General features: G+C 55.9%; 1 protein-coding gene across 1 annotated transcript; it reads right to left on the bottom strand.

Moving 5' to 3' along the window:
* Positions 1-9802: 9802 nt before the first annotated feature.
* NRARP (NOTCH regulated ankyrin repeat protein) lies at positions 9803-12371 on the bottom strand. Its single transcript, XM_066366583.1, has one exon. It carries the CDS (start codon positions 12015-12017, stop codon positions 11673-11675), a length of 345 nt encoding a protein of 114 aa, XP_066222680.1. The 5' UTR covers positions 12018-12371; the 3' UTR covers positions 9803-11672.
* Between the last annotated feature and the right edge of the window lie 116 nt (positions 12372-12487).

Here is a 12487-nt window from a genome sequence, read left to right as displayed (position 1 = left end):
TTGCATTGAATATACAGATGAATTTGGGCAGAACTGACATTCTAACCATATTGCATCTTCTAGACCAGTGGTCCCCAACCTTTTTTGGGCCACAGACCGGTTTAATGTCAGAAAATATTTTCACGGACCAGCCTTTAGGATAGGATGAATAAATGTACCACGTGACCGAGACAAGCGTCAAGAGTGAGTCTTAGATGGATGTAACAGAGGGAATCTGGTCATTTTTTAAAAACAAAACATCGTTCAGACTTAAATATAAATAAAATGGAAATAATGTAAGTTATTTATTCTTTCTCTGCGGACTGGTACCAAATGGCCCACGGACTGGTGCCAGTCCGTGGCCCGGGGGTTGGGGACCACTGTTCTAGACCATGAACATTTAATTTAGGTCTTTAAATTTTTTCTTAGCAATGTTTTATAGTTTCTGTTGGAGGAGGCTTACACATCTATCATTAAGTTTATCCTTAAGTTTTTCGCGTTTTGTGATGCAATTGTTATAGTATTTAACGTCTTATGTTGCCTGGCTTGTGGTGGTGCAGTGGATAAACCTTTGACCTGGAATGCTGAGGTCACCGGTTCAAAACCTCTGGCTTGCCTGGTCAAGGGCAAATATGGGAGTTGATGCTTCCAGCTCCTCCCCCCCCTTCTGTTTCTCCTCTGTCTCTCCCTTTCCTCGCTAAAATGAATTAAAAAAAAAAAAAAATAAGTGTAAACATTTCTTTTTATGTCATACATGTTAAAATGTAGAAATGTGACTGATCGTTGTATGCCAACTGCATCCTGTGACACTGGAAATTCACACATCAGTCCTCTCAAAGTGACGGAGTACACAGCATCCTTTTCTTTGGCAGTGAAGAGGCCCCTGCTCTCAAGCCTGCAGCTTTGAAGCAGTGAGCTCCGCACAGTCTCTTGGGCGAGGCTGGCTCTGGGGTTTAGGGCTCAGTGCCTGAGAGGAAAAGGTGGACTATGACAGACCCCCGGGGACACTGGGCCCATGTTGGAAATGTAAGGGGTGGGCCTGTGCCCACTCCGTGGGGTTCTTCAGGGTGTCCTTGTGATACCTGAGCTTTCACTGGAGAAAATAATTCTATTGACTGAAAAACTACCGATGAAAACAATCCTGTGTTTTGCATTTGCAGATTTTTTTCCTAGTGAAAACAATAGAAAAGGGAAAAAAAGACTGGTACCCCTTCCCCCAAAGTCAATGAAACATGGCAACAACATGGATGAATCTCAATAGAATTATGCCAAATGTCAGGAAGCAGGGAAAACGTACATTCCACATGGACCCTTTTATTTATTTTTATTTTTATTATTTATTTATTTATTTATTTTTTGTATTTTTCTGAAGCTGGAAACGGGGAGGGACAGTCAGACAGACTCCCGCATGCGCCCGACCGGGATCCACCTGGCATGCCCACCAGGGGGTGACACTCTGCCCACCAGGGGGCGATGCTCTGCCCCTCCGGGGCGTCGCTCTGTTGTGACCAGAGCCACTCTAGCGCCTGGGGCAGTGGCCAAGGAGCCATCCCCAGCGCCCGGGCCATCTTTGCTCCAATGGAGCCTCAGCTGCGGGAGGGGAAGAGAGAGACAGAGAGGAAGGAGAAGGGGAAGGGTGGAGAAGCAGATCGGCGCCTCTCCTGTGTGCCCTGGCTGGGAATCGAACCCGGGACCTCTGCACGGCAGGCCGACGCTCTACCACTGAGCCAACCGGCCAGGGCCCACATGGACCCTTTTTTTGATATATACAATTCTAGAACTGGCACGATTCACCTGCGGTGCTGGAAATCAGATCAGCAGTGACCTGGGGCCAAGGACCTGGAGGATGACCGAGGGGACCTGGAGGACTTTGGAAGATGAAGGAAAGGTTCTGTGTTTTGATTGTGGCAGTAGTTACGTGGGCATAAACATCTCTCAGTACTTATCCCACGATAAATGGCTGCGTTTTACTGTGTGGGAATTATACCACAATAAATTGATTTTTAGGAATATAAGTGATAAGCCTAACGATCTTCTTTCAGCCTTTATCAACATGAAGAGAAGAAGCCTTGAGAAGGAGTGTTTTATTGACCCAATAATCTTGAGAATTCAAAGGGCTGGGTTGCTCATTACTTCCCTGTGAGATAAGGGTGAGGAGGTCGAGGCAAGGAGAGCCAGGAAGGAGGCGTGAGGGGCAAAACTACATCCATGTACACAGCTCTGGTCTCGTCGCACGCGGTGGCCCAGGATGCTGCCGCACTCCTGCTGAAACACCACCGATGAAAAGAACCCTGTGCTGTGTGTTTTCAGCCAGATTATTTTTCTGCCTGAAACAGATTTCTGCCATTAGAGCAGAAAATGCACAGACACTGTGTTGCTCGCCTAACCTGTGACATAATGATCGCTGTGGAAAACAGGGTCGGAGCGCACACACAAACTGGGTGCCCAAGTCAGATCAGATCAGCAGTGACCTGGGGCCAGGGACCTGGAGGGTGACCAAGGGGACCTGGAGGGTGACCAAGGGGACCTGGAGGATGACCGAGGGGGCCTGGAGGATGACCGAGGGGGCATGGAGGGTGACCAAGGGGACCTGGAGGATGACCGAGGGGGCCTGGAGGATGACCGAGGGGACCTGGAGGACTCTGGAAGGTGAAAGGCTGTGCAAATGCCATGGATCAGACCGGGAGATGGACGTCCCTCGGCCAGCACGAGGCCGGCGTTCTGCTACCTTTGGGAGGGCTTCTTCAGTCTTTTATCCTGTTCCTCCTCTTCCTGGAAGTTTCAGTCCTTAGAAAGTTCTTCATACAAACCTTCAATGCTAGTGTGCTCTGTGTGTATTCCCAGCAGAGCGAGAAGGCCAAACACACAGCAGGGATGGCCTGGATGTTGATGTCACCAGACCTACAGCCTCCCCCTTCCTCAACCACCTGCTCTTCTTCCCTGATCCTAAGCTGGCGGAGCCCTAAATAAAGATGTGAAGAGTAATACACAGAAACCTCATCATTGAGACTGTAATGGAAAGGCCTGCAGGGGGAGCTCCCGGGCCCTTCCACTGATTGTCAATTACCCCAGGCAGGGAAAAATGCCTGCATCTCCAACAGATTCTTCTTTTCTTTTTCTTTCTTTTCTTTTCTTTTTTTCTTTAGAGAGAGAGAGAGAGAGAGAGAGAGAGAGACAGGGACAGACAGACAGGAAGAGAGAGAGATGAGAAGCATCAACTTGTAGTTGCACCACTCTTAGTTCATTGATTGCTTCTCATACATGCCTTGACTGGGGGGGGGGGGGGGGCCCTCCAGCTCAGCCAGTAGCCCCTTACTCAAGTCAGCCACCTTGGGCTCAAGCCAGCAACTTTTGGGCTCATGCCAGCGACCATGGGCCATGTATATATATATATGAACCGTGCTCAAGTCGGTGACCCCCAGCTCAAGCTGGTGAGCCTGCACTTAAGCTGGCAACCTTGGGGTTTCAAACCTGGGTCCTCAGCAGACTCTATTCACTGTGCCACCACCTGGTCAGGCTTCAACAGATATTTTCTAAGTTAGTACCCCAGCAGGAGGTTTTTTCCCTTGCCCAGCAACAGCTCAGTCAAGGACAGATGGTCACAACCCAGCCAATGAAAAGCCACTGCACTTCCAACTCCTAGTCTCTCCCAAGGGACTCTGTAACATCCCTTCCCAACTTCCCCTTTCCTCTATACAAAAGCAATCCTCTGCTTTGTCCTCTATGACAGTGCCATTCACCATTAGACTGCATATCCTGAATTATAATTATTTGTTGCTCCCAAATAAATATCTGGCTGGCTAGTTGTTTCAAGTGGACAGACTACATTACCCAGACTCCCTAGCAGTGAGGTTGGTCATGTGACTAAGTTCTAGCCAATGGAATGTGAGCAGATGTGGCAAGAGCAAGTTCTAGGAAGTGTCCTGGAAGGAGTGGACACTAATTAGCCTCTAATTAAGCCCTAGTTAACCTCTTCTTCTTTTTTGCCTTGGGTTGGGATTAGACTTGATGGTTGAAGCTGAGTTGCCATTTTAAGCCATGTGAATGAAAGGCCCACCCTGCAGAACAACAATGTTTAAGGAACCTGTACCCTAAGGCCACATACTAACCAGTCTAGGACCACCTACTGCCACTTCTCTGGTGAGAAACACATTTTGTCTTGTTAACACCACTGCTGTTTTGAATTTTGTTATATCTCTTTGGGAAGCTTATGGAAAATTTTGGGTTTGGTTCCACTGGGGGTCTGGTCCACAAGGTACCAACGAGGAAGCCCACAGACCTGCAGAGGTGGGTTTTGTCCATTAGGGGAGTGCACACCAGGGGTGAACCTGGTCTTCTGGTTCCATTTCTGAGCAGGCACGACTTTGAACAGGGTGAGTTCTTCCCTTATATCTACCCAACACACGCACGTCTGTTGGAATTGGGTGGAGTGATGGCTGTAAGAGCCTGCAAGTCCAATGCCAACCTACACCGGACCATCAGAACCTTGCCTGCCCTTGGCCCCCTCTGCTAAGGCGGTAGGCTCCATGAGATGACTAGTCCTGATGGTTCCTAGGGACAGGTGTGGTGTATGTCCTGAAGTGTGACCTGTGGTGGCCATGTCCGCAGAGCTGTGAGAGATTCTATGCCTTGCTAACTGTCCACTCATGACCCTAGGGCCCTGGAATGTATTCCATACTCCATTCTACCCAAAAGGGGAACAGCACACACATTAGTTGCTCGATGAGGACCATGATGGGATTGTAGCTCCAGGCCCTGGTTTGGATTTTCTTGTAAGGACAGCAGAAGCCACGAGCCATTTTTCCTGAGACATGCTGAAGGTGCAGCTGACGCTGCCCACCCCACTCCCCGCCTTCCCTGCCCACCCTGCTGGGGGCCTCTATGATCGCCCTTCCACAGGCGTCCAGATATTCTGGTCCTTTTCCATCTCCAAGCCCCACAGATTGGCTGGGTTGTAACTTGAGCAACACCCCCTAAGGCCTGCTGGACGTTCTCTCCCAAGGTCACCCAAAGGAGACATGGAGGATTCTGGACTCTTCTCACCCTTTCCCAGTTTCTTCTCTGGGCAACCCTGCACTTTCACCCTGTTCTCACACCTAGTAAAGCCGGCTCTGGTAGTTGCGGCCAGAGCTCGCTGCTCAGACCTGGCTTCGGTCCGGTCACTCTCATCGGAACCGCTTTCAACTCTCGTCTTCCAGGAGACGTAAGTTGGGCTCCATAGCAGCGGAATTCGGGCTCCCGACCCCGGAGAGACTGGTGCCGGGCGCCGGGCCCGACAACTCCACCTCGGGCGCCTGGTGGCAGCGAAGTGCTGCTGGCAGGGGTCTTGCCCACCTCGGATCACCGGGACCCTGGGCGCAGTGCCCGCCGTGGCCGCGGGGAGGCAGCACAGGCCATGCTGCTTGGTCCTCCGCCGGCTCCCTTACCCGGGTCTGAGACCCGCCCCGGGGCAGCTAACCCGGGATTCGTTATCCGAAAGCCTGCAACTCACTGCGGACGCTGCCGCCGTTCCCACTCGTGGAATTCCCGCGCGAGTTGAGGAGAGGCGCGTCGGGGCAGGCTCGCGGAGCCTCCTGCCCCCATTCCTAGTCGCCCCTCAGACACTAGTAAGCGTCCCAGTCTCCCGCTGGACCTCGCCTCCACCCCCTCCCACGTCTCGCCAAGTCCCGGGGGTCCTCAGGCTCCGCCTCCGGGGTTGCTCCCACCGTACCGCCTTCGGTTGTTCAACCACCCAGTCCTGGGGGCGGGCAGGGGTGTCCGACCATTCATCTCCGCTCAGAACCCCACCCGCGTGGGGCGTACCCGATCCCCACGCACAGCAGCGTCTGGTGGGGGTGCTGGGGGCGCGAGGGAAGCTGATCGAGCCGCGGGTTCCAGGCCGTGACCCCAGGACAGGGATGACAGCTGGTATCTACCGCTCACACCCCGCGCCCGGCGAGTGGGTGCGCGGGGCAGTCTGCGAGCCGAGGGCGGCAGGGGCGGCCCCCCCCCCCCCGTGCCCCCACTCTGCCCGGTGAGCTTTCCGGGTGCGCAGGCGGTCCCGCCCCCACCGGCCGTGAATGGGCCCCGGCTGGTTTTGAATACAAAGACCTGGCTTTTGTAAACGCCTGCCCCCACCTCTAGCCAGGCCCCCCACGGCCCGGCTTCCCCGCCACTGGCGGGCCGTCAGCCTCCCCACACTGGTTTTACCAGCCGGGTCCCCTAGATTCATTCCCCTTGCCTGCCGCACCATCGCGGTTCCCCCCAGCCTCCCACCCAGGCAGGGTCCCCCGCCCCCCGCCTCCCCCTCCAGCTCCTCCGCTGCACCCCCCCCCCCCCCCCCCCGCCCGCCACCAGCCCGGGCCCGTCGTCCCCGCCTCCCCTCGCCCTCATTAGCATAGCAGCTGCTCGCCGAGCGGGGACCCGCGGAGGAAAGGGCAGAGGCCTCGGCAATGAATGGGGGCCGCGGCTTTGGAAGGGGCAAGAGAAGAAAGACCGACAGACGGACGCACGGAGGGACGGTCCGACGTAGAGCAAAAGAATGCGCCTGACCAGGGGAGGGGAGTGTTGGTGGGGGGAGCAGAGCCCAGGCCGGCCTCCACAGACCTGAAGCCACCAGGAGGGGGCCCGCCGCCAGGGGCCCCCGGTAGGAGCCCTCGTGGCGATTCCCAGACTTCTCATGGCCCCCTATGGCCTGCGTCCTCACTCTCTGGCTTCAGGCTTTGTCCCCCAGCTGCACCAGCGCGGCCCCCTTTCCGTACTTCGAGGTCCAGGTGGAAGCAGGCCTCTCTGTGGGCTCCGCACAGGCGTCAGGAGGCAGGCACTGGGGCTCCCTGGAGTCAGAGCTGCAGGGCTGAGCCCCTGTGCCTATGAGCACCCCAGTCGGTGCTGACTTGTGCTGAGCTGCAAGGCAGGGGAGGGACAGATCCAGAGTGCAGCCTTCTAATGTCCTCCTAACCCGCCGTCTCCTGGCTCTTGGCCTTCAAATCCTGCTCTCCTCTGGCCAACTCTGTCCTGGCTCCCACGCTGCTGCCTCAGACATCGCTCTTTCTGGCTGACCGTTCTCTTGCGTGTCCTGGTCTCTCTCTGGCATCCATTCCAACAGTAAATACTTCCTGTGTCCGGCCAGGGTCAGGCCAGAGAGATGACAGTTGGACAGGACTTGCCAATGCTCTTGGCTAAAGGAGTAGGGTGGACCTTGTCCTTGTCCATCTGGTCTGTCTTCTTTCTCCATGACAGCCACTCCAGGGTTTCCCAATGGCCCAGCCCCTGCTTGCCAGACCTCACTACTCTGGGTCTCCTGGTGCCCCTGATTGGGACCTCTACCTGGCCTCCACACACACACACCTGCGGGTCCCAGAGGCCAGGCAGAGAGGTCAGCTGTGCTTTCTCACCCTGGCCACAAAGAGGCTTGAAGAAAAGATGTTTCCACCCCTGAAGGCCTGCCTGGGGAGGGGTTAGCACCCATTCCTGTCTGCTGGACACAGGGGTACCAAAGCAAGGGGCTGCCTGCACTGTACCCAGACCCCACGTGGTGGATGAGCCATGGGGCTCCCCGGGGCTCTGCCAATGAAAGGGTGACTAGTGTGTTGTCAGCGCACCTGGAGCCTCTCATTGCCCCAGAGCCCAGGCTGAGATAGTAGAAACTCACTGAGCCTCCCCTGACGTGAGGCTGAGCAGGGTCCAGATTCCTTTTTGTCCGCACAGAGAAAACTGTGCCTCCTGTGAGAAGCAAAGCTTGTCTCAGTCCAACGTGTCTTTAAGAGGACTTAGGGAGCCACAGGGAGTCACACATGGTGATAGCCACGTGTCTGGAAAGCACCCCAGCGCCCAGTCTACTGGCTGCCTGGCCTTTCCACCCAGGGCCAGTGTCCCCCACCCCGCAAGGTAAGGCCAAGAACAGTGCTACCTTTGATTGGTTTTAGATGGCTTCTCCCCACTTCCATGGGCAAGTGCCCTGGGTGGGGAATGGAGGCCCTGCCCAGCATGCCTGTGGGTGGCCCATCATGCCTAGGCCTGATTTCATTCTCCAGTTACCCCAACTCCCAAGTTCTTATAGCTACTCTCCCTGCTGTGGCTAGGCACCCCCAGCTGGCACTCTCAGCCCATGTGCCCCAAAGCTAGCTAGTGAGCGCTGGGCAGCAGAAGCCACCTCCCCAGGGTTTTATTTGCACCAAATAATCCCCTCAGCTCTGCCTGTGTCTAAGGATGGAGCTGGCCCTAGTCTAGCAGGCCAGCTGGGAGACAGTAAATGCCTGTAACACCAATGTGTGGGAGAACCCTCAGGGCAGAACAGGGCAGGAGACAGAAAGCAGCAGGCAGAGGCTGGATTGGGGGGGGGGGGAGCTTTGAGTTTGGGAAGGGCAACATGTCTGACCTGCTAACAGAGAAACTGACACCCTTTAGGCCAGTGGTCCCCTACCTTTTTTGGGCCACGGACCGGTTTAATGTCAGAATATATTTTCACAGACCGGCCTTTAGGGTGGGACGGATAAATGTATCACGTGACCGAGACGGATGTAACAGAGGGAATCTGGTCATTTTTAAAAAATAAAAATCGTTCAGACTTAGCCCTGGCCGGTTGGCTCAGCGGTAGAGCGTCGGCCTGGAGTGTGGGGGACCCGGGTTCGATTCCCGGCCAGGGCACATAAGGAGAAGCGCCCATTTGCTTCTCCACCCCCACCCCCTCCTTCCTCTCTGTCTCTCTCTTCCCCTCCTGCAGCCAAGGCTCCATTGGAGCAAGGATGGCCCGGGCGCTGGGGATGGCTCCTTGGCCTCTGCCCCAGGCGCTAGAGTGGCTCTGGTCGCAACATGGCGACGCCCCGGAGGGGCAGAGCATCGCCCCCTGGTGGGCAGAGCGTCGCCCCTGGTGGGCGTGCCGGGTGGATCCCGGTCGGGCGCATGCGGGAGTCTGTCTGACTGTCTCTCCCTGTTTCCAGCTTCAGAAAAATACAAAAAAAAAAAAAGAAAAAAAATCGTTCAGACTTAAATATAAATAAAACGGAAATAATGTAAGTTATTTATTCTTTCTCTGCGGACCGGTACCGGTCTGCGGCCCTGGGGTTGGGGACCACTGCTTTAGGCTATTTGCAGAGGGGCCTGAAAGCAGACAGTCACGGCCAAGTGAAAACTTCCTCTGCCTGCCTTCCGTTCCTCTGGGCGACTAACTCCTTCTGCCGGAGTGGGTGTCCTCCAGCCCCGCCCTGCAGGAGCCCCACAGGTGGCTCCAAAGCAGGCCCACATCTCCCTGCAGACCTCCACTCCAATCCAGGTCAAGGGGGTGGGGTGGGGGGAGCAGCAGGCCCCAGGGCCTGGCTGGTCACCTCATCTCCCAGACACCACTAGGGGTCAGAAATGAGAAAAAGGCCTTTCATTCAAACAGAAGTGAGAAATGATGTTCCCCTAAATATAAAAGATGCCCCTCTGTGCAGGAGGCAGGCCAGCACAAATCCACAGTAGCAAGAAGAGGGGTCTCATTCCCCACAGAGCCCCACCAATCAGGCTGGCTGGGGGTCAGGGGTGGGAAGAGCTTTGAGCAGAACAATCTCGGCAGAGGCCTCAGCTGCTTTGCCATGGTACAGAGGAAAAAAGGGCTGCTCTCTGGGTGCCTGACCCGCTGACCCTGGCACCTCACAAACCCTGCATGTGGACCATTAGGGTTAACAGTGGAACCGAGCCCAGAGCCAATTTACCAGGCTCGGTCTTCAGATGAAAACGAGCCAAGCATTGTGTACATGTCACCCACAGACAGCATGTTGCAGCCTGACCCTTGGGTGCTAAGCCCAAGGAAGAACCAACAAATCTTTTTTTTTTTTTAATATAAAAAGATCAATGAAAAATTTATTTATAAATTTTTCACGCTGGGCTACAAGTATATCGTACACTCAAGGAATGGGCTGCAGACTTCATCCAGTTAGAAGTGATCAGACCGGGACCCATACACAGCTTCCATAAGCCTAGAAAGTCTTAACATTAATTAACATAATTAAAAAGTTATTTGCATCTAGAAAAAAATATACAGAAAAACTCCTTTCGGAGTAATCTGTGCCTCAGTTTCAATGTCTGCTTGTTTCACTGACATTATCAATATATTCTTCTCACACAGGGTTTTATATAAAGCCACAGATGACTGCCCGAATCTGACCAGCCACGCACAAAGGGCCTCCACCCACCTGTGTCCTCAAGTGCTCCCCATTTTTGCACGAAGGGTCAGCAGCACTTCTACCCAGGAAGCCTCATTTAAATTTGAATAATTCAGTCTCCCTTTTATTTCTCAGGATCAAAACAACAAGGGGTGTGGGGTTGCATAGAAAATTGGAACCTCGGAGACCAGGAAGGGCGCCTTTCGGGACAGAAAGTGACGCAGGAGCACCGCCTCCCGCCCAGGTCCCCCAGCAGCCCTCCTGGCGGCCCCTCCCCCATGGTAGGATTTTGGGATTCGAATCGGGTTCTTGAAACTACGGGAGGATGGTCCTTCCAACTCACTCAGCAATTAGCACAAGAGATTCACAGTCTTATAGGTATTTTATAAAAATATAAATATGGGTACACTGTTGCTTACACAACGCTGGATACAACGCCCTTTAAAATTGGGTTTATAAACCAAGATTCAAAAAATACACCTTTAAACTTGGCTTAAAATACGTTAATATTTTATATTGTCATAAATGTTATGACATTTAATCGTGGCAAATCCATTTACTTTTTAAAAAAAGTGTGCAGCGACTGTTAACTAGAATAGGACTCGCTAGACAAGGTATGGTCCCCACCACCCCCTCAATCACCGCCTCACCCGAGCACCCAGGCTCCCGCGGAAACTTTGTAAAAAAAAAACAAACCACCGGGTTTGGGGACAGAGGCCGGTCACAGAAGGGAAAGAGGCCTAGGGCTTCCAAAACTCACACGGTGTGTGTGTGTGTTTGTGTGTGTGAGTGTGAGAGAGAGGAGAAGCAGGGGAGGGGAAGGAAGGTGGGAGAGAGGGGGGCAGGAGAGAGGAGACTGAAAGAAGTAAAGTAGGGAGAGGTGCGTAAAGGGCGAGAGGAAGTAGCACGGGAAAGCCATCGGGCTGGGCAGTGTTTTCAGTGCAACCAAGAAATGACAGACTCAAGTTTTTAGTTTTAAGACTAAGAAAAAAAAAATGCATCTCCCCCCCTCCACCCCCATTACCACATTGACCACGCACAATATATTCGAAACAACAACAAAAAATCAGGCGCACAAACTTCACCCACAAATTTACACACACGATAAATAGTTTAAGAACCCCAGCAACAGTGGAGCGTCTCCTCGGTGGCGCGCCGGCCGCGGGTCCTGCAAGGCGGGGGACGCCCCGGGCCCAGCGTCCCCGCCACCCGCCTTCCACCTCCGGAGAAAACATTTTGAGCGGAGGATCCGGTGTCTCGGGATTCCGAACTTGCTTGGTAGCGAGACTCAAATTTCAAAGGGGCTGGAGCCCGCGCCCCGCCCCCACCCGCGAGGCGGCGGGCGGGGGCCGTGGGAAGCTCTCCTGCCCGGCCCCGGGCGGCCGCGGGGGGGCGCCGACCCCGGAGAACGGGCGCCGGGAGGGCCCCGTGGGCACGGACGCGCGCGCCGGACTCGTCGTGGCCGCGGCGCCGAGGGCCCGGGCGCACACCGAGGTAGTTGGCGGGAAGGTACAGCAGAGGCGACACGCGCGGGGCCCGCGGCCAGGTCGGGGTCCGGGGTCCCGGCGGGCATCACCGGCCGCTGCCCGCGTACTTGGCCTTGGTGATGAGATAGAGTACGATGTCCTGATGGCCGCCAAACGCGGCGATGTGCAGCGCGCTCCAGCCGTCGCGGTTGGCCAGGCGGATGTCGGCGCCGAACTTCACCAGCAGCTTCACGAGCTCCAGGTTGCCGTCGATGACCGACTGGTGCAGCGCCGTCTGGCCCTCGGGCCCAAACGAGTTGACGTTGAACTCGCAGTTGGTCATGTTCTGCAGCAGCGACTGCAGCTCTTGCGTGTTGCCCTTACGCACCGCCTCCTGGAAGATGCGCTGCGTCTGCGGCACCGAGCAGGTGGACAGCTCGGCCTGGCTCATGCTGTCGTCGGGCGCGGGCCGCGGGTCGGGCCGGGGCTCAGCGCGGGCGGCGGCTGCGGCTGCGGCGCGGGCCCCCGGCTGTCTCGGGGCCCGCCTCGGTGCATGGAGGGCGCGGCGCCCCCGGGCCCCGCACGCCGGCCCTGGGCGCTCCGGGCGCTGGGGGCCGGGGGCCGCCGCCACAAGGCCCCCGCCGCATCCAGCCGCGCCCGGGCGAGCGGGCGACGGAGGCGGGTGCTGCGCTCGCGGGGGGCCGGCCGAGCCGGAGCGGCGGTGCCGCGCTCTCGAGTCCCTGCGCGCTTCGGCTGGAGCTTCCACGCGGCTCCCACGCGCCACCCCACGCGCCGTTGCACTCGCCGGCCCGCCGCGCCGGGGCGCCTTTTACCTCCTTTATATTTGCATAACAATAGGGCGCTGGTGACGCGCGCGCCGGCAGCCCGCCGATTGGGCAGCGCTGGGTGAGGGCGGGGCGT

Source organism: Saccopteryx leptura, chromosome 2 (assembly GCF_036850995.1).
Source record: "Saccopteryx leptura isolate mSacLep1 chromosome 2, mSacLep1_pri_phased_curated, whole genome shotgun sequence".
Classification (NCBI taxonomy): domain Eukaryota; kingdom Metazoa; phylum Chordata; class Mammalia; order Chiroptera; family Emballonuridae; genus Saccopteryx; species Saccopteryx leptura.
The sequence above is the reverse complement of the archived record's forward strand: the minus strand, read 5'-3'. Positions and strand labels throughout refer to the sequence as shown.